Source organism: Drosophila serrata, unplaced genomic scaffold (assembly GCF_035046125.1).
Source record: "Drosophila serrata isolate PLE 108 unplaced genomic scaffold, ASM3504612v1 contig_347, whole genome shotgun sequence".
NCBI lineage: Eukaryota > Metazoa > Arthropoda > Insecta > Diptera > Drosophilidae > Drosophila > Drosophila serrata.
Genome location: NW_028257245.1, coordinates 1,726,014 through 1,750,314, shown reverse-complemented (window position 1 = coordinate 1,750,314; position 24,301 = coordinate 1,726,014). Strand labels below are relative to the sequence as shown.

The 24,301-nt window shown below is 39.2% G+C and overlaps 3 protein-coding genes and 1 pseudogene across 20 annotated transcripts in view; all 4 read right to left on the bottom strand.

Moving 5' to 3' along the window:
- Position 1: 1 nt before the first annotated feature.
- pre-lola-G (zinc finger protein pre-lola-G) lies at positions 2–7,147 on the bottom strand. Of its 2 annotated transcripts, XM_086838379.1 has the most exons (4): positions 5,951–7,147; positions 5,819–5,870; positions 3,018–3,116; positions 2–2,497 (listed from the first exon to the last, which is right to left on the bottom strand). In XM_086838379.1, exon 4 carries the CDS (start codon positions 2,334–2,336, stop codon positions 1,134–1,136), a length of 1,203 nt encoding a protein of 400 aa, XP_086694505.1. In that variant the 5' UTR covers positions 2,337–2,497; positions 3,018–3,116; positions 5,819–5,870; positions 5,951–7,147; the 3' UTR covers positions 2–1,133. The 2 variants fall into 2 exon arrangements, with proteins under 2 accessions (XP_086694505.1, XP_086694506.1); XM_086838380.1 differs by lacking the exons at positions 5,819–5,870; positions 5,951–7,147 and having other exon boundaries at positions 3,018–3,126.
- Positions 7,148–7,340: 193 nt separating this feature from the next.
- LOC147642831 (longitudinals lacking protein, isoforms N/O/W/X/Y pseudogene) lies at positions 7,341–8,543 on the bottom strand (annotated as a pseudogene). Of its 2 annotated transcripts, XR_015272885.1 has the most exons (3): positions 8,413–8,543; positions 8,155–8,226; positions 7,341–7,875 (listed from the first exon to the last, which is right to left on the bottom strand). The product of XR_015272885.1 is annotated as a longitudinals lacking protein, isoforms N/O/W/X/Y pseudogene, transcript variant X1 (transcript). The 2 variants fall into 2 exon arrangements; XR_015272886.1 differs by lacking the exon at positions 8,413–8,543 and having other exon boundaries at positions 7,341–7,878; positions 8,155–8,239.
- On the bottom strand, positions 8,306–9,920 carry LOC110189497 (longitudinals lacking protein, isoforms N/O/W/X/Y-like). Its single transcript, XM_020959602.2, has 2 exons — positions 9,870–9,920; positions 8,306–9,782 (listed from the first exon to the last, which is right to left on the bottom strand). Exons 1-2 carry the CDS (start codon positions 9,877–9,879, stop codon positions 8,794–8,796), a joined length of 999 nt encoding a protein of 332 aa, XP_020815261.1. The 5' UTR covers positions 9,880–9,920; the 3' UTR covers positions 8,306–8,793.
- A 59-nt stretch (positions 9,921–9,979) lies between these two features.
- Positions 9,980–24,301, bottom strand: part of LOC110189496 (longitudinals lacking protein, isoforms A/B/D/L) — a 57,018-nt gene continuing 42,696 nt past the window's right edge. For 4 of the 15 annotated variants that reach the window (XM_020959590.2, XM_086838347.1, XM_086838345.1 and 1 more), the window contains exons 6-7: positions 21,801–21,914; positions 18,882–21,495 (exon numbers count right to left, since the gene is read on the bottom strand). In XM_020959590.2, the coding sequence (XP_020815249.2) occupies positions 20,027–21,495; positions 21,801–21,914 (1,583 nt within the window). In that variant the 3' untranslated portion in view covers positions 18,882–20,026. Of the gene's footprint in view, positions 11,440–12,300; positions 17,292–18,881; positions 21,496–21,800; positions 21,915–22,157; positions 22,284–24,301 lie in introns of those variants that run through there. The other 11 variants (XM_020959596.2, XM_086838361.1, XM_086838359.1 and 8 more) reach the window with 4 other exon arrangements.

Sequence of the window (24,301 nt, the reverse complement as noted above, 5' to 3'; positions counted from 1 at the left end):
GTATTGTGATGTGTTTTGTTTTATTTAAAATGTATGTAAACATTGATGTATGAAAAGTTCATTATAAAAGCATGTCTTAGTTCTAGCAGCAGTCACACTGCCCTACAGTTCGTAATCGTGTCTTGTGTTTGCAGTTGGAAATTACAATCATAATCGATACAAGTCTTAAGCGACTCGAAATGGCGGCACAAAGGCTTATAGTTAAAATACAAAACATTAATATATATCAGTTAAAAACATTTGAGGATAAAATATGTTTGGTTTTTGGTTTGGGAATCGTATTTGTGGTGTTCCAAAGTCTTTTCTTGTTTTTTTTTTTTTTTGTGTTTTTTGGTTTTGTAGGTATATAATTTTTAAGATACAAATCTCAGTCTTAACAGTCCATAAATATATGAAGCGAATGTCTTTAGGGTAAGGGCTCGGATAGTCCAATACAAATATCCAAAGTGTCTCTTATTCAGTCGTAGAGTTCAATCAGTACAAATGGCATTATTAACCAAGCTGGGATCATGTCCAGTTAAGAGATCGAGTAGGGTTAAATGCAAAAGTTTTTGGGCAAGATGCCAAAGAATATGTTTTTCTGGAAATGTGCGCATGGCAAGCCCTAAGAGAATACTTTTTGATTTCTGGACAGCAGCGTATTGCGTTTAATCTCTTAATCAATAATATGGCCTAAAAAATAATATTTGAGTGCGGCACATAAGCTCTTAAGTATATAAAATTGTGTAAATAATTGTGTAATCAATCGTCAATCATATAATATCATAATAATCGGGGTAGAGAGCGTTTTTCGTTTGAGATATACGCTTCGTTCGAAATATGGGATGCGATTTCTTAAGACTAATTTGATTATTTGCTTTGATTAGATTGGTTTACAATTGCTTAGATGCTACATAAGTTTATACAAAGTAAACATTAAATATTTGGGATGACACATGATGAATGACAAGAAATAATATGCTAGCAAGTTGATATAAATCAGATGACACACAACAAATCGACGAACATGGCTCGCTGTCTCTCCTCCTCCCGAATAAAATCTATAATTAATTGGAAGCTTCACTTGGTCCCCACAAACATATATAGTCAGTAATATTATTTGGTATCGAATTCAGAGTCGGAACTGGAGCCTTTCAGGTGCCCTCACTGTTGCAGTCGATAAACAGCTTGCCCTCATTTTTGCAGTCGATGATCAGCTTGCCCTGCGAGTCGTCCGACATGGATCCACCACTCATTCCATTCTCGCCCTTCATGGAGTATTTGGAGCGCCGCTTGCTGGGCAGCTGGGGCAGATCGGTGTGGTGCTTGCGGACATGGACGCCGAGGTTGCCCCGCTGCTTGGACTTGTACGGGCAGTAGGGACACTGATGGGACGGCTCCTTGCCACCGCACTCGACGTTCTCGTGGCGGCGCAACGTGGACTTCCAGCGATACTTCTTGCCGCAGTGGCGGCACTCGTACACCGGCTCTCCGTCCAGACCGATGCCATTGGGGCTGGTGGTGCTACCGTTGCTGCTGCTGCCGCCATAGTCGCTCAGTGTAAATTCCAGATTGCGGAAGGCCTGGGTCTGGGCGTCGAGAATGGAGCTCGTCGAGCCTCCATGAGTGTTGGCATTAAAGAAGCTTATAGTGTTGTTACCAAACTTGTGACCGGCGCCACCCTGCTCCATGAGGTGGATATCATCAAAGGCATGAAAGCGTCCTTCTTCTTCGTCCTCAGTCGAGGATCCCGGCTCGTTCTCGCACTCCGAATGGCGGAAGTCACGCTCTTGCTGCTTTCGCAAGAGGTTTTCCAATATTTTGGTGGGCGTGATTTCGCCCATCTTTGACGGATCGTTCTCCTCCTTAACCCGACGATGCGGAGTCTGCTGGCGAAGGATCTCCTGGGCCCGCAGCTGCTGCTGGAAGCTGTGTAGGCCGTTTCGCATCAGAGCCTCCGCAATGACGGCTGCCTGAGGCTTTGGGCTGGGAACCACCGACGGAACAACCGGGGGAGGCACCACCGAGCTATTGGCCACCAGCACCGAGGTGGGTATAGCCTTCACCATGGGTGTCGACGCCGCTGCCTTCAGGGTGTAATTAGGCCGTGGATGAAATGAGGCGACAGCGCCAGCGGCAGCGCCCACCGTTTGGGTGGTGTTCTGTGTGCGCGTCATTTCATCAGCATTCAAGTTTTTTGAGGCCGTCTCGGAGGCCGAGCCGTACACGGCGATGGCAGCAATGGTCGACGGCTCCAATATCTCGCCGGAGGTGGGAGACACCTGACGGTCCATTGGCTGGTGTTGCTGCTGCTTGGGCACCTTGGCGGACTTGGTCTTGTAGAACTCGAAGAGCATGTCGGACACCTCCGAAACGGAGAGGCGCTTGCGGCGTGATCCTGCCACATGGCTACGCTGTACTTCTTGTAGCTTGCTTTGAAGAAGGCTGTGCTGAATGGAGCGATGGAGCTGAGTGGCGGCCACCACATCCGGAGCCGTGTTCTCCTTCCTGCTCAAGTCTGTTAACGGAAGCATAGATATGGATTAGTTTTTTGTATTTTTCTTCACCGAATTGGTCCTTTGATATAAGCTTTGGATGAGCTGCTGCAGTGACACAAATGAAAAAGCAAGTTAAAACTCCTGGCTAGCTGGGATTAAGCAGACAAAAACAATAATAATAAAAAGTTATATGAAGAAGCATGCATTAAACTACAGGTAACACTACAAATACAAATAAATAATTAAGGAAAACACAGATCAGTTTCGTTTTTTGTCTTTTCTTTTTTTTATGGAATTAAACAAATAAAAAGTACACGTTATTATAAGTTTTATTAATTTTGGTAATCACATAATTTCGGCATAAATAAAATAAACTTTTATAGCAGCGGCAAATGAAAACATTGTATTTTTTTGTGTGTTGAATGATGTTGCTGATGATAATGGTGGTGATGATGATGATAATGGTGTGTTGGTGGTTTTATATGTAATGAGTGAGTTTTTTTTTATGAACCAAAACCATTTTAAAATGCAACTCATTACCTGTCGAAGCATCTGGAAAACAGAGAAGAATAGGTTAGCTAAGTGCTGGAATTATTTAAGATTGCATCACTATTTAAGCACTGAAGGATCCTTGGTAACCTGAAAAATAAACCAGAATTTTAATTAGTTATTTGTCACTATTTAGATTACTTTTAATAGAGTGCAAGGTTGCTTGGCTTTATCTCTTCTGCTTAAGCTGTGGGCGAAGAGCTTTTTGCTAATTTTATATATTTTATTTAAATTTTTCACGCTTTTCCAAGCTTAATTCCAGCTTAATTAGCACTCCGCCCACGCGAAAGAAAAGCGTCCGCTCGGCAACACAATCGAAAATGCACTGTCGGCGCTGGCTCTAGCTTACAAATTTTCTATTTTCCCCGAAGCACGAAGCCGAGAGTCCTAAATCCCTAAACGCAGGCGCAGCTGCGTCGCCTGTTTCCCGATATGACTGTATGGGTGAGTATCTGTGTGCCTGTGCGCTGTGTATCTGTTGCACAGCAAGTGCAGTTTTGCCTGCTTTTCGGTTAGGATCCGATCCGATCCTTGATTTATTTTTGGGTTTTTCTACCTAACTCAACAGTTGTTGTTATTGTTATTGGTCCTGCCCTCTCTTTCTATTTGTGGAAAACTGCAACTGGGGAAAACTTTCTCTGAGAGGCAGCTCGCTTGAGCGAGAGTATGTGTGTGTGTGTATGTGGAGAGAAAACTAGATGCATTTTCAAAGCATTTTAAACAGAAATACTCTTCAGCCAGCTTCCGGTGGTGTTTTCCTTGTTTATTTTTCCTATTCCTTCATCTAGTGCATCTGTTCCAAATAGTACATGTTGCTATATTTTGAAGGTCAGCAGTGGAAAAGTTAAGGGAGTCTAAATTTAATCACATTCTCTTGAAATTTTGATGAAGAGCTATTTATTATTTTAAAGTACTTCTGATTTCATTTTAAATTTCCTGAGTAAAGTTCAGGTTTTGACTGGTTTAAAAAAATTATTAAGCCGAAGTTAATAGTCTCTTAATATAATATAAATATAGCCGCCAGATTTAAGGATTTTAATTTATTTATTTAAGTAAGCCACCTGATTTAAGGACTTTATTTTAATTTAAGAACTAGGGAAACTATACAATTATTTTAGGTAAAGTTTTGTGAGTCATAAAGTTATTAATTTATTTATTTACTATAAGATTTTAACTTCAGTTCTTTATTTTCAAGGTCCAAAGTCAGGAAGTAGAGTATGCCAAAATATTTGAAACTTGGCTACTCTTGCAGGGTATTATAATTTTAATCAGAAGCTTGTAACACTGTGAAGGAGTTATTTCCGATCCTATAAATAATATATATTCTTCATCAGCATAAAAAGCAGATTCAATTAAGCCCTCTCCGACAGAAATGAAATGAAATTTATTAAATTTACCTTTTTTTAAATTTAATAATTTTTCAAAAATTTATTTTTTTTTAACTAAATTGAATCTTAATGTATTACTATAACAACAACCAACAAAAGAAAGCGAATTAATTTTTTTTTTTTTGCCTAGTTTTGACTTTTGATTGGTCAAATAAATTATTATATTAAAATATGGATTTAAAGAATTCAACTTTTTTGATCGATTTCCGATTCGTTTCTATAATTCAATTGCAAACTGCAAATGTATATTAACTTAGGTTTCACAAAGTTAGTTTCCTTTCATGTAATGTATTATTTTTGTGGAATGTTTAGGATTTTAAATTGATCTGTATTTTAGGTAAATGGTCTAAAACTCCAAACTAGTAAGCAGAGCTTGCTAAGTTCTCGCTTTACCTAAAGGATACCCAAGGATTCGATTTTAACAAAATCAAAGAAAAGTCTCAATTGGACCCCCTGCAAATCGTTCGCTCTCTTATAAATTGGGAAATTAGATCACGCGCTCTCTTAAATATTTAGTCAATTAATTTACTATCTAATAATTAAAGGTTAAAGTTCCAAAATCTTCAGTATTATACGACTAGGAAATGGGTCATTAAATCCATACATATATAATTTTCCAGAATTTTCTGTAACTCCTCAGGACGACTGTGCCAGCTTAGGTATGTCCCAGAGCCGTCGTCAGCTTCGAATGCGTTTCCTTTTTGGAAATATCTGTAAACACAGCCAGACGCACATTTACTATCTGATGCATCAAGGTCCTCTGCCGACGATTTTCCGGGAATTTACCCACACAAATAGCTTCGAAACCAGCCCTTGAAACTTGTGTGTATCCTGGCTTTGCGAAGGTAAAGCCCAAAAGGAGACACCGATAGGGATAATGGGGCAGGCTAAATAGGGAATTCGAGAAAATCGAGGAAAATCACGTGGGAAGCCCGCCCGACTGCGAAAGCCGCACTCAGATACTCAGATACTCAGATACAGATACACACAGCCCAGGCTTAGAGATACAAAGCAGGCAGGCAGGCAGACGGACGCGGGTCGAACTTATTTTTAGAAAAACTCAAAATACACAAACAGATATCCTGATTTATGTGTGCGCAAATGTTTTTCAAATGCATTTTAGTGTGTGTGGGTGAAAGAGAAGCTAGAACTCTGTGAGGTATCCGAGGGATACAAGTCTCTTTCTCTCTTTCTCTCTCTGGGTTTGTATCTCTCTATAGAGTACAGTTAGTTTGTGGTTTCCTTTTCGCACTGCCATGCCAAATTCAAGGACAACCAGTGCTATTGTTATCCGAAAACCTGTTTGGTTAAAGGATTAGCAGCAATCCTGTATCTCTCTCAGGAAATCTGAGTCCAAATGCAATTTGTAAAGGGGAAAAAAATGAAAAGATTTGTTGTACTTGCCTGGTCATAAGCATCCTTTTGTCTGAAACACTTTTGCCAATTAACAGATTAACTGAAAATATAAAAAAGAAACGAAAAACGAAACATTAAATAAAATAAAAATATTTTAAATACAAAAAATAAGATACTAACCTTAAGAAACATAAATAGTTGTTCGCAGATAACTTTAAATACGAAAACTGAAATAAAGCATGAAACAAAAATGTAGTAAAAAAATGGAATAACTTAACAAGGCTACCAACCTTAGCTCAAATGAAAACGTACAATAATTAAAAAAAAATAAATAAACTAAATTAGATTGAACAACAATTTCAAGTACATGTTACCACAAAGTACCATATTATAAGATTTATTTATTTTGTTTGTTTATTAGCAATAAGTATAAAAAGTCTTAAATTGGACCTTGTTTAATCAATTGGGACAATTTAAATCCGGCTAACCTCTTCTATATAATAACCTAGTTAATTATTTATACTCAAAGACCAATAAATGCTTGACAAAGCAGACAAATCTTAACCATTAGGCGAGTACTTTATATCTTGGCCATTATACCAACTTAATTGTAGGTACGTTCTTAGAAAAGTGTTGATTAGTGAATTATAGAACAAAAATTCTATATATATTTTTTGGTCTTCATTTCAAAATTTGGTAAAAATGACTGATATCATTATTTTAGCTGTGTTTCTGTTTGAATTTTGCACAATTACACTCAATATTTAATAGGAAATACTTGTTTTGATGCGAATATCTACTGTATTTTCAACTCAATGTATCATCAAGTAGTCATGATAGATGAAATTAAGACCATCTCGAAGGGTGTGTGGGTTTGGAATCCAGGACGAAGGCTTAACTAGATGAGCACCGAGTGCTCCTTACGCATGTGCTCGTTGAGGGAGGCCTGGGAGCGATAGGTGCGGGAGCACAGTGGACACCGGTTGGACTCGTAGGTGGGCGAGCGCTTGGCAAGCGCTTGACGCGTATGCTTCCTGCCCGGAACCAGGCTGCTGGTGTCAATGTTGCTCATATTCTGCACGAGATGCTGCAATGACCGCGCCGTCGATATGGAGGCCAGCTGCTGCAGGGCTATCATGGCGTCCGAGCTGGCCAGGGTCTTCTTGAGGCTGGTATCGCTGGAGTTATCCAATGGCTCCTCGTTCTCGCTTTTCTGCTCCACGGCGGCAGGTGCTTCAGGTGTTGGGGGATTTCCAGACTTGCGATCCTGTCTGAGTCCAACTCCAATTACGTTTACCTTCGGCTTGGAACCGCTGGGATAGTCCTGGCTGGGCTCATGGGTGCGGAGGTTGTACTTTAGATCCATAACGCTGTGCCCTGCAACGACAGAATAGACCAACGGAAATCAAAATAAAAATACAAATCATAAAAACGGAGTAAAAAAAAAAATAAACAAATAAATATTCGGCACAGTGCACATTCAGACGCATTCATACATATTTACAAATTTAAAATCGATGAAGAAAATGAATTAAAATAAATGGTAACATTTTGAGTAAAAAGGTAAGACTTGGATTTCGACAGGATAAGATTTTCTCTTGTTATCCTCTTCTATTTATTTACAAAACTTCAGTATTTTTTCGGCTCTTTTTTGGCATCAACGAGAACTGGTCTAGTGTATTGGTATAATAATAATAATAATATTCGGGTAACAGAAACTTAAATGAACTCCTCCTCTTCTGTCTCCACTTTGATTTCAGATGTATACAAAATATCCGGATCTAGATCAATGGCTGGTGCTTCGGTGTCCAGGCCATCATCGTCCTCTTCGTTGGTCTTGGCATTGGTATTGGCACCGCCTTTGGCCTTAGCCCTCGGCCTTTGCTTGCTCTGGTGCACCGGCTCCAGAAAGAGCTCCGCGTCGTGCAGCTTTTTGTGGCGATTGAGATGGGATCGCCGCTTGAACCACTTGAGGCAGAAGTCGCATTGAAAGCGCTTAAAGTCCTGGCACTCCTCCCGCTGGTGCAGCATCAGGCGGCTCAGGGTGTTGTAGTAGCGTCCACATTGGCACAGCAGCTGGTTCTTGGGGCCGTGACGCACGAAATCTGCTGGACAGGCGGGGAGAGAAGAAACAGAAACGGAATGCGGTTGGATTTAGGCTAGCTTCCAAAACACAGTCACAGTCACAGTCACAGACACGGGCTCTATAGCTCTAGTCACACACGGATTACAGGGAGAGGGGCTAGGTATTGAGGTGATCTCGTGGGTGACGATGAATACAACAAATTCGTTTCAGTTTGACATTTTTATTGGCTGATATATGATTGATTGGACTACTTATGCTAAGCGAGAGAGAGAGAGAGAGTCAAGTTAAATTTATAGACCTTTCTTGGCTGGTCCAGTCCGGCATCATCTCCTCCAACGTTAGTTCCTTCCGGTTCCTCGGATTCGTCGTCCTAGAGAAAAGAGAATCATGTTAGTGATTTTGTTTTATATCGGGACTTTTGCAACGAACTCAATAATTACTGGCCTTGGTTTCGATTGTAAACATTTATTTATTTATTAATTATTATTACTTTTTGGGGGTTAAAACGTTCACTAGGGCTTGTATAATGTTTGGAGTTTAAAATACTTAGACTTACACACTTGACTTGAGCTGATTCGAAATTGGGTTTGAGTCTACTGTTTGAGCAATTCAACTAGAACTTCATATGACGGCTTAGTATATCTATGATTATTCAATTGAGATCATAACTTTGGCTATATTACAAACAGTTTACTGTCATCTCCAGAGATTCAGAAACCGTTGAGAAGGATAAGGGTCCAGATATATACAAAGGAATTATGCAGATAATAACAATCTATGGACTGAAGTAAGGTGTCAAGGTTTTAATCAAGAGAGCTCTTAAATCTCCAGAGATTTCCGAGTAAAACCTAAGGTATGGAACATACATCACAACAACAACTGCTAAACAGAGATATATATAGACTACCATCTTAGGGTTAAGTTAATGTCAATCGACCTAATGTCCCAGAACCAGGGGGTCCCCAGAATCGGCATGCTTCTGATTCATATGCTTGCGCAAATCCGACTTGTACTTGCACTTGTGCGGACAATGGGGACACTTGAGATTCGGCTCCACGCCGCATTCGTAGTTCTTGTGCCGCTTCAGCGATCCCTTGATCTTGTACGTCTTGCCGCACACATTGCACGCGTACTTGCAGTCATCCAGCGGATAATCACTGGTGGTCACCTGCTGCTGATGCAGTGTCATGGTGGTGTGTGCCGCGTTGTTGTTGCTGCTGCTGTGCATCGTCGTTGCACTCGACAATCCGTTTATATACAACTTCTCCGGCTGATCCTCATCGATGGGTATTTTCTCCACCACATAGCCCTCGTCGTCGAGCAGATGATGATGGTCTTCGTCATCATCATCGATCTGCTGATGATCATTGCCCTTCATGGCCTCCAGTTCCAGCTCCCGTTCGGCCTCATCGGCATCGGTCAGAAGCAGACCGGATTCGTGGCTGGACACCACACAAGTGGTGGTGCTGTGGGCACTCTGCGGCGCCATGGCAATGCTAGTGGCTCCATACTGCATTACATCGCGCAGCAGCATCTTATCCTCCAGCCGTGAGGTGTCTATCTTGATGTACTCCTGCCGCGGAGGATGCTGGATGGTCAATTGCTGGCGATGCGGCTGCTGCGGATGCTGGTGCTGCTGCTGCTGCTGCTTCACAATCTGAATGGTGGTGGCCTGCGGCTTGTGCAGCAAGCTGGTGGTGTTTGTGTTTGTTGTGGCATTCTTGGTGAGCGCCGGTATGGTGTACTGGATATTGCCCACCGGATTGCCCAGATCATCGGGCGGCAGCTCGACCACCACAGTAGCACTTGTCAACAGTCCTGACGATCCATTATTGCCATGGCCACCGTTGCTCAGCGTAGTGGCCGTGGTGGGTACGGCACTGGCGATCGAGTAGGGCACCGTTTCCAGGATTGTCCAGTAGCCATCTGCAAGAAGGCGGGGAAAAGAGAAGAGAGAGATTCTGGTCAGTCATCCGCTTGGATGAGTAACTCAAAAATATATAAAATATTTACTTGTAAGCATTTTAAACAAGTGTGTTTGTGAGCTGCGGGGCCGTCTTGGGGGGATTTGTTTTTTTTTTTTTTTTTTGGTGATGTGATGGGATTTATAAACTTGGACTTGGTTTTGTTTGTTTTTATTTGCTTTTACGCATATATATGTATGTATATATATATGATTCGTATCCTTTATTCTTAATCGCTTCTTGCATTTACAAAGTTATAGAATAGAAAAATGTACACAAATTCTCGCTTCGCTTTGCTTCTATATAGAACACCAAGAACACTATATAATTACAGGTAGGTAAATGTAGGTATATCGAATTATTAAATGTATAACTGAGGAATATATATGTATGTAGGTGTATTTTTGTGTGTTTTTGTTTGTTTGAAAAACGTGGCAAACTAATGGCGCTTTAAGTCTTTGATTGCTGGCAAGAATATTTGAGTTTTGAGAGAACACCAACCACTAAACAACAAATATAGTATAAATCTGAATCTGTGTCTGTACGTATTTGTATAAATAATTAAATTGGTCTTTGACCGGTTGCATCTAACTTAGACATAACTCAAAACATAAAGACGGGAAAGAAAAGAGTTGTAAAAAACGGAATGCGCTCAGAGAAATTAAAGGTATAAAAGAGGCTTAGAGTTTGTTAAGTAAATTGGTGCACGGAATGTGGGGCGGCCAGCTCTGCCACAACGTTGGTAGAAGGGTTGGGGTACGGGTACGGGTACGGTAGGTTGCGATAGGTTATTGGTTGCGGGACGCAGGCTGCAGGTTGCAGGTTGCAAGGATGTTTGGAGGTAGCTACTACTTGGACAAGCAACTATATATTGTCTGTATATTTTCATTTGGTAAACATTTCACATTACGCCTCTGCGAGCGGCTGCTCTCTCTTTGTGGCTTCTCCCCCGGATTCTTGGGCCTAGCCATCGTCATCGTAGTCCTCGTCATCCTCCTCGCTCTCCTGCAGCGCCGGCACCGCCGTTATAGTCAGATCCCGTCCCGCAAAATCGAAATTGATCTCGCAGAGGGCCGCCGCCACATCGCTGTCCATGCCACCGCCATCGGCATCCGCATCCGCATCGTTGTCATCCGGATCGCCGTCCTCCTCCTCGTTGCTCAGATCATCCTCGTTGCGTATCACATACAGGCTCTCCTCGTCGTCGCGCGACTGCTCGTAGAGCATGCAATGCTTGCGCTTTGCGTGCCGCAGCACATGATCCTTGCGCCGCGAGCGATACTCGCAGGACACGCACTTGTACTTCTTCTGCTTCAGGCAGTACTTCCGCACGTGCTCCTGCAGCTTCTGGTGGGACTTGTAGTAGCGATTGCAGTGCTTACACTGCATAAACGTATCCCGCGACAGTCCCGCGCCACTGGGATTGCCACCGCGTGCCGAGGCATGGTTGGAGGACGCGGTGGTGTTCACTTGGGTTATGGTTGTGCTGTTATTGTTGTTGTTATTGTTGAGATGATAGCCATAGAATTCGTCGCCGGCGTTGGCACTGGCACCGGGATTGGCGCTCGTCGAGGATGTGTCCACGCCCAGAAGGCTGCCCAGGATGGGGTAGATGTCTGCTGGTGGTCAACATATACACGGGTACACACACACACAGCATTGAGGTGTCGATGACGGTATCGGTATCGGTGTCGGTGTCGAAACAAAATAAAAGGAGAACAAAACCAAAGGCAAAATTAATAGTGGATTGATAACGGAGCGCACATTTAAAATTAAATTAAGTTAAATCAAAAATAATATCGAGAACTTAGTGTCTTTCTTCTACCCAATAGACGCTGAATGGTGAATGTCGCGCTGGATTGGTGATTGGTGAGTCTTGTTGTTGTTGTTGTTGAGTTTCTTTGGGTTCTGGAGTTAGCAGCTGGGAACGATGATGTTTGGTTTTATGAACGATGATGGTGATGGTGGTGGTGGGATGCAGTGATGGACATGACGTTTGGATGACACAATAATCCCAGGAGAGTTACACATGTACGCACCACATATACAAAAAGCCACTCAAGCATTTATCTAAACAAAAGCTTTAGAATAAATAGGTATATATACAGGAAAACGAAAAATAGGTAACGGGGTAACAAATGTCAGTGTTGGTGTGTGTTGGAGTAACTCGTTGGTGTGATTTTCAAAAACTACAACAATACAGCAAATTAAATTATATAATTTTATCATATATGTATATATATTTTTTTCAGTACAATATCATTCATTATCATGATGCGAGGGTGTCCGCAAAGATGTCCTTCGTCGTTTAGGCTTAAGTCCTTCGGAACTGAGTTCATATCCATATCATGTCCACCTAGAAAAAGAGAAAAGATTATGTTAGTTTAAAGTTTTAAATGTTAATTCCACGAGTGACAGCTGCTTTCTTTATTTATTTTTTTTTGCTGCAAAGAAGAAAGTTTTCAAAATGCATTTGAAAGTTTTTAATTTTCATTTTCTTTTCTCAATATATATTTAAATTTAGTTTTTATTTGTTGGTTTTCTGGATTCTGCCTGTGTTTATACTTATAACAATTAAATCGTTTTACTCGTTTAACATTTAAAATATATAGTTTTACAAATTTTGTTTAAGGCGTTTTCTCGGCTTTATATATTACACAATCATCATTAAATGTACTCTGAATTCGTTCTAACATTTCGTTTTTGTTTCAATGAAATTGGTTTTAAGTTTTTAAGCACACTTTTCTCATAGTCTAACTGGCATTTTGAATGTCGTCGTTTGTTTCGTTTTGTTAGATTTATCATTTTTCATAAATATATATATTTAGATTGATTTCTATTTTAAATTTGTTATTTTCTAAATTGCAGTGCAAAAAGCAATGTGATTTTTCATCCTTTTTCGTATATAAATCTTTTGTTATTTTGTATAATTATCGTTTAGCTATAGTACAAAGGTGTTCCAACTCGAATCGAATTTGTATTTCTTCTGCATTTTGTGGACATTTTCTTCAGATTTCCTCGGCGCTTTGCGTTCCATATTCAACATTTATTTACTATTCGTGAAGCGTGCGTTTTAACAGCAATTAACAATCATTTCTCACTTTCCCGTTCTCTTACTCTTTTGTTTTGTTAACTTAAAGCTACTTTATTTACTTGACTTTATGGTGTGTGCTATGTTTTTAATTCCCCATTTTTTGTATTATTAGTTTTCTATCCAGAAATAAAATTAGAACAAAATGGAAAAAAATGACTAAAAAAAAACAGAAAGTGTTGCAAACAACATATCAGAGTTTCCTAAAGCATATTCTTGTATCTATTATGTATGTTTTATGTTTATGTTTTTGTGTGTGTGTCGTGTGTGTTTGAAAAGAAAGCCTTTCACTTGACCAAAACCCAACCTATTGCCACCCTCGCCCTCTCTGTAGGATCTAGGATCTAGGATCCTAACCTCTCCTCGTTTCATTTCATTTCAATCACAATTAATCACATCGATTCCTTTATATGTATGTTTGTTTTGTTTTCGTATTTAATATATATTTAGATATATATTTTGCTTTACATATAATTTAACATTCACAGCTCCTTGTTTACAACTTTTTTTAGCGTGTATTTTGTGTTTTGTGTGTGTGTTTTGGGGTGTTTACTCTTTGATATTGTTTTTATTTAACAGAATTAATTAATAAGGATACATATTAGTAGAATAGAGTTGTTATCTGTGGGGTGTTAGTACAATTTCTCGAAAAATATTTCACTTTTTTATGGGCTATACACACACCCTACCCTCTCTCCGAGGAGACCTTCCTCTGACCCCTTTTCTCCGCCTGTGTTTCTGTACCTTGGGTGTGTTCTAAGGGATTAATTTGTGTTAGTAGATAGATTGTTTTGTTTGTTTGTTTGTTAATCAAATTATATTGAAATTTATCACATGCCTTTCTCTTTACATTTTAACTATAACTCGACTCGAAAGTTATGCCAACATTTCGGACTCTGTCTTAGATTGCCCTAAGTATCCTTCTTCCTTTTGTATATTTGGTTCACATTTCGAGTCCATCACATGCGCTGTTGATAAATTATAAAATAGGCTTGGTAATAGATGAATCCATCGCTTTCCTCTTGTTGTAACAACAACAAAAATTTAATGTTTTCGCTTAGAATGGTAATTAAAATTATTATGCTTTTCGTTTATAGATATAAATAAGAACCACAACCTTAGAAAAAAAATTAGATTATTGATTATATGTGAAAAACGAACGTTTACAAATGGTGAAATAGATATATTCTATCCGAAATGATAAGCAAAAACAACTCTCTATAAACTGACTAGCGCAAGAAAGCGATTATTTTTAAAATATATAATGTATAATAATAATTATAAGTGTATGAATCCAAAGCATATATATATAACCAATCGAATTTGTTTCACAAAAGTTTACAACGAATTACAATTTTAGCATTTCCTTCCTCACCTAATTCGCGAATACTGACCGATAAGAATTTTGTTTTTTTGTGTCTAACACTTTTCTCCATTTAATATATTCGTACTAATCTTTTTTTTTTAGTTTTTGTTTCTTTTTTTTTGTGTCGATTTGTGCCATTGTTGTTGTCTGTAATTTAATTTACTTTTTTTATCACATTTTTTGTGTGTGGCACAAAACTTTAAAAACTGACAACAAATTAATGGTATGCGCGCGCCCCTAAGTGTGTATTGTTTTTAGTTAAGTTTTTGTTATACATTTAAGCTCTTCCTTTTGTTTTTGTATATTAACAATTATCAAAAAACGTTTAGAATTCGTGTTTGTGTAATGTTGCGTGTTGTGTGTGTGTGTGTGTAAATAATATTATATTGTAATAACAAAGACTCCTCCTCCTTCTCAGGATTTGCTTCCAAATGGTTCTCTTCTACCTCGTTCTTCCTCAATTTTGACAAATGTAAATTATATAATTAATAAGAAAACATATACAATTACGATTACAATTAATTACAATGACGACTATATTCTTTATATCACATACCAATTTATATTTCCTTTCTGACTGTGACTCGATGCGAGTTCCCCCAAAACCCGTTTCTACGTTTACATTGCCAATTCCAACCTCCCCTCGCTCACACATCCTGCCTGCGCTCTTGTTTGTAAGCTTAATATTTTCTCTACGAAATAATTAATAACTGTTTTAGTTGTAGTATTTAGTTGTAGTTTTAGTTGAAGTTTCAGTTTCAGTTTGTCTTCTTAAAACCTTTTGTCTGCTTTGTGTAGAGGCGACGCCCTGAACCCAAAGCCACGATAATTTTGATTTCATTTTTGGTCAAATTAAAATTCCCGCTATCACATATCGTGGTTCATTGTAATTAAAACATAATTTAAAAAAAAACGTACATGGAATGAGCACAAGATAAATTAATAAATTGTTGGTTTTGTTTTGTTTTGTTTTTTTTTTTTAGAAAAATAGTAGATAGAGATCGTTTTTAACTACTAACTATAATTTGTTATATAATATTATATATATTATGCGTAATGTGGCTTTTGGGGGGAGCGTGTGCCTAAGCAAACTTCAAACATTTTTTCCTTTTGGATTTGTTAATAAAACAAGCAAAACTAAAAACAAATGTGAAAAAGGTAAAGAACGACGACTGTATGTGTTGTTTGGTGCCCGTTTCATATTGAATGTGATCTACTCTCCGGGGGGTCCCTTTTATGACTTAAGCTCTACGTCCTTGACTCTGACTGCGATTGGGCGTAGTAACCTCGCCAGGTGAAGGACGACGACGACGCGCGAGAGTGTGGCCTGCACTAGAAATTACACTATAATTAATGTGAATGTTTAGGTTTTTTTTTTTGCTGCTGCTTCTACAATAAAATGCATAAATTTCCCCTATTTTTCCCGTATTTCTGTTTTGTTTTTGTTTTTATCAAGAAAAAGTTAATTGAGATCATTGAGTTTTCCTAAGGATTTTACACATTATCGTCATCATCATCATCATGCAACATGCGGCGGCGTCGGCCCTCTCGCGCGCCCCTCATCCCTTCCCCTATTTCATTCTAACTTCTGTTGCCAATTCAAAACCGAAAAACAAGTTACAAAAATAAAGAAATTATTGGTTATCAGGGAAGAATGCTAAAAATAAAGGGTATTAATAAGGTCTAAGAATTAGAATTTTTGTTAAGAATTCCCTTCTGTTTTCTTTATATACATAGTTACGAGTTAGTGTGTAGTTGGTATATATATATACATATATATAGTAGATATATATGTAAAAACGACTATATGTTTCAAGATCATTTGGAAAATTACATAAAAAAAATAAACGGCGCTCTGGACTGAACTGAACTGAACTGAACTGAACTGAACTGAACTGAACTGAACTGTGTATGTGTGATTGGGGCTTGAGAGACGACTCTGACTGAAGCCCCACCCGAAAGCCCGCCCTACATAGATCCCCCGTTTACGATACCAATCGATACGATCCCGGGCAGCAGCCACTACAGTTGCTTGAGAGCCAGGCGTCATCGGATGATGCCATTGCAGCAGCACTTGTTGTCGTATCATCGATGTTGATGGGTGCGCATGTGCAGCACGAGATTGTGTTTGTGCTTCGACTTCTTGTGACAAATGGGGCACTCGAACTTTGGCTCAACGCCGCACTCGAAGCGCACATGACGATTGAGGCTGTGCGGCCGGGCGTACGTATTGCCGCATCTATCGCAGGCGTAGGCTCCTCCGCCGCCACCGCCGCCGCCACTGTTTCCTCCAGAACCTCCCGTCCAGTTTCCACCCGATGATCCTCCTCCGGCTGCCGCTGCTGCTGCTGCCGCCGCCGCTGCAGCTGCCGCTGCTGCCGAGGTGGAAGCTCCACCGCCGGCGGATGAGGCACTTGTATTGTTGGCCGCCAGTCCGGCAGCTGCGGCCACGGCCACAATCACAGCCGCTGCACTGCTCGACGGATCCTGGCCAGACGAACCGCCGCCGGCCACTAAACCGCCGCTGCTACTGCTATACCGACGTGTCGGCGTATCCGGTCTCTGTACTTGGCTCGGCCCAGCCGGATAAAGCAGCTGCGGCAGGGCACGGACGTGCGGATGATGGCCGTGATGGTGCTGGTGCTGATGGTGCTGATGATGGGCTGCGCCTATCGGCAAGGTGTTTCCCTGGGCGGCGGCGGCGAGCAGAACTTTGGCCAGACCCGTGCGCAGGTCACAGGGCTCCATGCTGTCCTCGTCGTTGCTTTCGTTCTCATCATCATTATCGCCGTTGCCGTGCCGTGGCTGGGTCTTTGGCAGCAGCAGGTGGCCCGGGCAATGGGTGGGCGTGGCCCGGTTGCTCTCGAGCTCGTTGTGGTCAGACTCGAGGCCGCTGCCCGGCTCAAACTTGATCACGGGTCTGTCGTCGATGGGACTGTGGTAGGAGGGACTCGTCTTGATGCCCATCAGGCTGTAGCCGCCGGGATGAGGGCCGGGTGAGAGGCGGCCAACGTCTGGGAAGATTGGATGAGAATATGAAAGTAAAGGAGGTAGATTTTAGTGTTCGCTGCATAGGATAATCCCTTCGATTTTTGCATAGATTTTTTTTTCATCTGATCAGAAAATCATAAAAAAACCTATTTTACTAACTGGAAGTAAATAAATGATATTGTTGCTATCACTTGGCGACCGTGATGCACTAAGACAATATATGTATATAAAACATCTTTACCGTAGTTGTTTCGAGTTCGTTTGTGTTTGTTTACTTGTTTTATGTTTCTTTTGGTTCTTTTTTTTCTTTTTTGTTTCTTTGAGTTAAATATGTTTGTTGCTTTAGTGAGAGATACATGGTGCTATGGAGTGGAGTGAGATCTGGATAGGTGTGTGTGTGGTGTGTGGTGTGTGTTGTGTTTTGTGTGTTTGTGTGTGTAAGTAGGCTGCAAAAGTAAATTTTTGATTAAGTATATTAAATTAAAAACACAATGAGAGTACATCATAAATGTCGAGTAAAAAACATTTCGAGAGCTAAGCAAAAATAAACAACAACTTCTTGGTTCTCAGTTACAGGTGATAAATGTCCTTTAAAAATATACGTGTTTGAGTAATTATTTATATAAATATATATATAGAATGTGTGTGTGTGTGTGGTGTATTGTTGGTTAGTGACATAAAAAACACTTAATATTACTAAAAAGGGGAGTGGGAGTCGGCGGAGATGAAGGAAAGTCAAAATTCTCCTTCCGATTTCCCGGACCCAAAGTGTTTTGATTTTCTTATTTTTTTCTTTCTTTTTTTATGAATACGCATGCAATATTAAAATGTAAACAGGGAAATCATATTACACAATTTTCAAATAATAAAATAATTAATTGTTTTTAATATGTAGATAAAATATCTCTATACAAACTAAGTTTTTTGTTTTCAGTTTTTGTTTTCATTTTCAACTTTTAATTTGTAAATAATGTATGGCTATTAAGTAATCAGATTTATACGCTTCACAATCGCTATGGAGAAAAGACAGAAGAGATCAATAGGTAAAAGGAACTTAGGCTAAACGAAAAACAAAAAAAAAACAGAGAACGAAAGAAGAAACTACAAGTCTAATAGGTTTCATACATAGTTTTGTAAATCATATAGTTACTTCATCTAACAAATACATATACATATATATATAAATTCTAGGTAGAAGGATACAATACATGGTTATGCATAACTATATATTATATAAATAGTATTTATATAGGTAGATTGTAGTAGTTTTAAGCATGCAAACAACAATAAGAGAGGGAAGGAGGAGGCAACACCATGAGCTGCGTTGATTTCTTTGGCCGTCGTTCATCAGTCAAGACCAACTTCTTCATCTTCATCATTATCATCATCATCATCATCATCACATCTCACATCCATTATCATCATCATCACCATCCACCTGAAATATAGATCTGATTAGTATAGATTCTAAGCAAGGATTTGCCTGCAACTGTACGTGGAGGAGGAGGAGGAAAAGAGGAGGAGTAGGACGAGGAGGTGGATGCGGATGCGAATGTGGATTCCTGTGTGAAATGTGTGTGGAATGATTGGGCATTTAAATAAGTACAACTTGGTTTTTTGTGATTTTCTTTTTGACATTTGCTTTTAATTGTATTTCGAATTTTCTTTTTTGGGGTTTTTCGGTTTCTTCATCTTTAGTTTCTTTTCTTTTTTAATACATTTAGCCGGCAATAATTACGATGTTCAGTTAAGGGAGAAATACATACTTTAATCATAACCAATTAATTAATAATTGTTTTTTTTTGTTTGTTGCAACTTCATAGAGGTATTTGTTATTATTTCGAGTTTACATTACATCTGGTAGGTTAGTGATTTCAGTGCCGGACTTTCATTTTGGTTTTCATTCAGTGATTTTCTCATTAAATCTAAACGTTTCTTCTTTTAAAGCATACATGCGCCGATGAAATGGTTCGAATTTAAACATTATCATTTTATATTATCAATTATAATTATAATTTTTGTCTAAAATTGAAAATATTATCTCATTATCGTTTCGTTTTGACTAGATAATCGTTTTTATAGTTAATAATTATTATTATTGTAATATATATAAGCATAACTTAATGACCAGAAATGAAGTCTTTGTAAAATGTTTCTAACAAATTAAAAAAACATAATGCAGAACGAATGTGTAATGTTCATCTTTTATAATTAAATATTAAGTATATCTTTGGATGGGGCATTTGCTTTATGATCATGCCATGCATATAATAGTTGGGGTTTCCTTTTCCTCTTTTTAATAATCTCGTTACAAAAGATTCCCTCTTTTTCTCGTCTTTTTCAATATTCTTTTTTTGCGTATTTTTGTTTGTTTTTAGCACACCTAAAACATATTTTAGCTGTGTGACTAGTTTCACATAATTGTCTTTTCTGGGAAAAAAATTTACACATATTTAAATATATATATATATTTATATATATATGAAGATTAAGTTAAATTTTTGTTTTTGTGAGAATTCGCTAAAGCAATACAATTGTTATTGTAATTGCAGTTTTTGTCTTTTTTTTTTTTGTTAATTTTGTATTTTTGTTTTGTTTTTTTTTTCCAAACTATTTCTAGTCTCCTTCGCTCGGTGTGTGACTGCACGACATCTCTTATATTCACTCACTGACTTCGTTCAACGAAAGGTTATCCAAGTCCAAACTCGAGGGAGGAGTGCCTACTAAGATGGGTTTGTACAAGTCCTAGTCTCTCCTCCTAAACTCCTTCGTTCTGGAACACCAGGGTGTAGGTGCTGCTCGAGTTGCTGCTGCTGTTATTGTTATTATTATTGCTGCTGCTGCTGACGGGGACAACGGGGCTGCCAGCCATGGACACGACGTTGTTACCTCCACCCGATATCGACTTGGGCTTATCCTCCTCGGCATCCTTCTCGCGATCCCGGCACTTGGTGTTCAGGTGTCGCTTCAGATTGCTGTGGACATTGGTGGCATAGCCGCACATCTTGCTGCAGAAGTAACGCGGCGGCAGGCCGCACTCGTTCTTCAGGTGACACTTGAGGCTGTTCTTCCACTTGTAGGTGCGATTGCAATTGCGGCACACCCACGGCTTCTCAATGTCCGCGTTGTAGATCATGTCGGCGGAGTGCTCCAGCGACTCCTTGCGTGTGCGCTTGTTCTGGACGAGGATGCGATAGCGATTGTCGTCCGAGTGGGACCAGTGCAGGGCGTCCATGTTCAGGCCGCTCAGCTTGCTGCTCAGCAGCGTTGAGTTGCCCGATCCGCTGCCGCCACTGGTCCCGGCCACTGAGCCGCCCATCTGCTTGGGCGCCGAAATGGTGGTAATGGTGGCTGGAATGGCGGGCAGCTTGATCTGCAACGACTGGCTGGTGGGCTGGAGATTCAAGTGCTGCAGATGCTGTTGCTGCTCGAGCAGTTGCTGCTGCTGCTGGGCGCTCAGCAAGATCTTCTTGACAGAAGCTCCGCCTCCGCCCGCGACCATTGAGCCCGCCGCCTTCTGCTTGTCATTCGATTGCTTGGCATGCTTCTGAGAGGCGGCCGCTGTCGTCAGCAGATCATCGTCGTCGTCATCGTTGTCCATTAGGTAACTGTCCTCGAACTCCTCGTTCTCGATCTTCACCGCATCGTAGGTCCACGACAGCGGACTGGCCAACTTCAGGTCGTAGTCGAAGGTGTTCTCATCGTCGATAGCCTCATTGTTGCACACGGCCTCGCCATCGTCCCCATTGAGCGACATATTGTCCGGATTCTCGATCTTCACAATCACCTCGGTCATGGTGTCATCAATACTGTCCAACTCAACGCCGGCAGCCGCCAGAGCAGCGGCCGAGGCAGCGGCATCCACATTGCAATTGCTCGACAGACTCTTATTCCCATTATTCGCCGGCGTGATGCAGGCAATGGTTGTGCGTCCGATGCTGCCGATGCGGGTCACTGTCTGGGTCAAGGTCGACGGCTGCATGCTCTTGTTGCCAGTCTGCTGCTGATGCTTGCTGTTGGAGCCATTGTTGTTGTTGATGTGGCTGCTGGCTATGGCCGCTGCCGCCTGCTTGGCTGCAATGGTGGCCGCCGCCACCACTGATGAAGCCGGAGTTGGGGTCGGAGTCGCCGTCGCAGTCGTGGAAGTCGCCCTGTTTGGCCCCGCCGATGTCTTGTTAGTGGTTTTAGCATCGCTTATGAGTGACTTTTTGGACTGAGTTAGTTTTTCTGATGGTTAGTTTTGTTTTGTTTTTTTTATTTTGGTTTTGATTTTTTTGTGTCGGTTGGTTAGTCATGAAAAAGAGATTCGGAATGTTAAGTTAGTTTGATTTTGGAATTATTATTAACGATGGTAAAATAAAACATTAAAAAACGCATGATGTCTCGAGTGCGGCAAAAAAAAATAAATAAAATGTAAAGAAGACTGTAAAAAGAAAGTAAAATTAATGATAATATAATTCAAATATAAACTGATATGTATAATAGTAATAATCAAGAAATAAAATATAAATAAAAGGCAGCCAAATAAATACCTGTTGTGGGTTCGTCAACGGAGCCACCCTTCTCGATGATGGACTGATCGGCCAGCATTAGCCAGTTGCGTACTCGAATCCTGGACTCGCCACCCTCCAGCTGGCCATTATCATCTGCAAATGTTAAATATTAAATTGTTCTTTGATTAGTAAGGTTACAAGTTTATATTAAATATATTTCTTCGATGTGTGCCTAAGCTATGATGAAGACCTAACCATTGTTCTTTTATATATTCATTTTCTTTTGATCATTAAAATTTGTGTATTATCGTAATTAAAAGATATATTGCCAAAAAAAAATGAAAAATGTTTTATAAATAATAATGATTGTAAAGGGAAATTAAAATCAATACTTACAAGCAGTGTAAACAAAACGCTACTAAAATCTGTGTGTGTAAAAAAAAATGAAGAGACGTAGTATAAACATAAAACATATATGAAATATAATTCACTATCTTACTATTATAGTAGTAAACAACTCTTGTTTCTTTTGCGTTTTATTACATGGAATTTGTATATTTCTCACATTGAATTTGGGTTTTTTTTTTCGTTTTTATCAATTTACAAAAAGAGTTTTACAAACAATTCATAGAAAAAATTAAATATATATATTATATATATAGATAGAATATAGGTAAGCTAATTCTGTTTGTTTAATGAGTATTTGTTGTCTTATTAAGTGTGTTTTTTTTATTTATTTAAAATTATTCTCTATTTATATATTTTTTTGTGTGCTTGTTTTCGTTTTTCCTATTGTTCAACAATATTATTATTATAAAATTTTAAAGAAAATTTGTAATTTTCCGATTTTGCCATAATGTTTCGATTTTTAGAATTTGTATAAATTGTTTCGTTTCGTTTATTCTTCATTGTATAAAGAGTTGCTAAACTTAGCCCAACACCGCAAGTATATAACCAATGTTTCTTGTTGATTTAAGAATTTTAGTTCCTTAAAGAAAAATATTTAATATGTAAGCATTCGAGATTTTCACTTCCTCCTCCTTGCTCTGCCCTTAAGTTTCTTAATAGAATATGATCAGAGCCCTTAAATAATAACTATGTTTATATTTATATCTTTTTTGTTGCACAGTTTTACTGGCCGCACATTTTTGTCTGGGTTTCAGTTTAGTTTTTCTTTTTTGTCGTCTGTTCTCTTGTGAATGTTTTGTAGTTTGTTGCTTGTCGTTTGTTTAATTAGAGGATTAAAGCTTAATAAAATCATCTATGGAATGTATTTCGTTGTAGTGGAAAGCAGAGAAAAAATTAAATAAATTACACTTGACTATCTAATAAATGTGCAGCGTAAGGTAATAATAATAATATATTATAAGCACACACATTTATCCATACCGTATTTATAAGATATCAAAAAAATAATAAAAATAAATAAAGTGCGCTCGCATGTGACGTATTTTTTGTGGCGGTGTTTCTGTTTCCTCATCTCTGTTGCTATTTAAATCTGTTAATGTTGCATTTGTGCAGTAGCTCAGCTACTGGATTGTGTTGTTGGAATTCGGGTTTCGCCCTCACTAAGTACCTGAGTTTAAATATCTACGAAACCATTTAAATCCTGACCTCCTTCCGGTTGACTTTTCACTTAAATTCCTGTCCTTAACCTACTTTTATATGGCTTTAAACAGTTACGAATATAGATTGTTGATTTTTTCTTCCATATGCTTAAATGTGTTTTGCAAATTGCATGTTTTTTTTTTTTTTTTTTTGTTATTATTCCATCAATTTATCAAGGCACTTGCTCCGTTGACTATCTAACGTTCTGCTGCCTCTGCTCCTATATTAAAATCTAAATAAAAAGTGTATGTACTTTGAGCTTTGTGAATTGCTGTTCCTTCTCTCTAGCCTAAGACATCGATATAATAGCAAAAATGTTTCCACTTGAGGTAAAATGTTGTTGTTTGAAGAGACTGACTGACTGTGGTTTTGTTTGCGTTTTTATATGGGAACCTAAGTTGAATCTGTTTGGCACTATTTACTGAATATCTATGTGAGGTCCTTTCTTTTCTTCATTTTCCCCAAGTACATTACCATTTTGTATTTCCACTGGTTTCTGTACGTTTCTCGGTTAAAAGAACCTATGTATCTCTGCTGTAATTGTTGCAGTAATATCTGCTTGTATATGGGTAGCTAAGTTGAACCTGCTTGGCACTCTGTATGAATATCTGAATACCTATGGGGTTCCTGTTCAAGTACATCACCGAGGTGTAGCATTTTCCTCAACTATTTCCACTGGTTTCCTGCTATCATGCTGCTGGGTAAATGTACTTGACTTGTAGAACCCTTCTTCTCTCTGGTTTACTTTAACGAGTAATATCTTAATATGGACTGAGTTTTCCTTTGCTTCTTTTTGTGTGTTTTGCTGTTGCATCTTAAATATCCACTGAGTTTCGCTACTGCTACTATTATAATTCCTTGTTATGTATTAGTACATATGTTTATAATAAAATATTTCTCAAACTAAACCTATAAACCGTTTTCATTGTACA

What these genes read in the sequence shown, in the direction of transcription:
- pre-lola-G (XM_086838379.1), bottom strand. Translation starts at nt 2,336, where the DNA reads ATGCTCTTCGAGTTCTACAAGACCAAGTCCGCCAAGGTGCCCAAGCAG.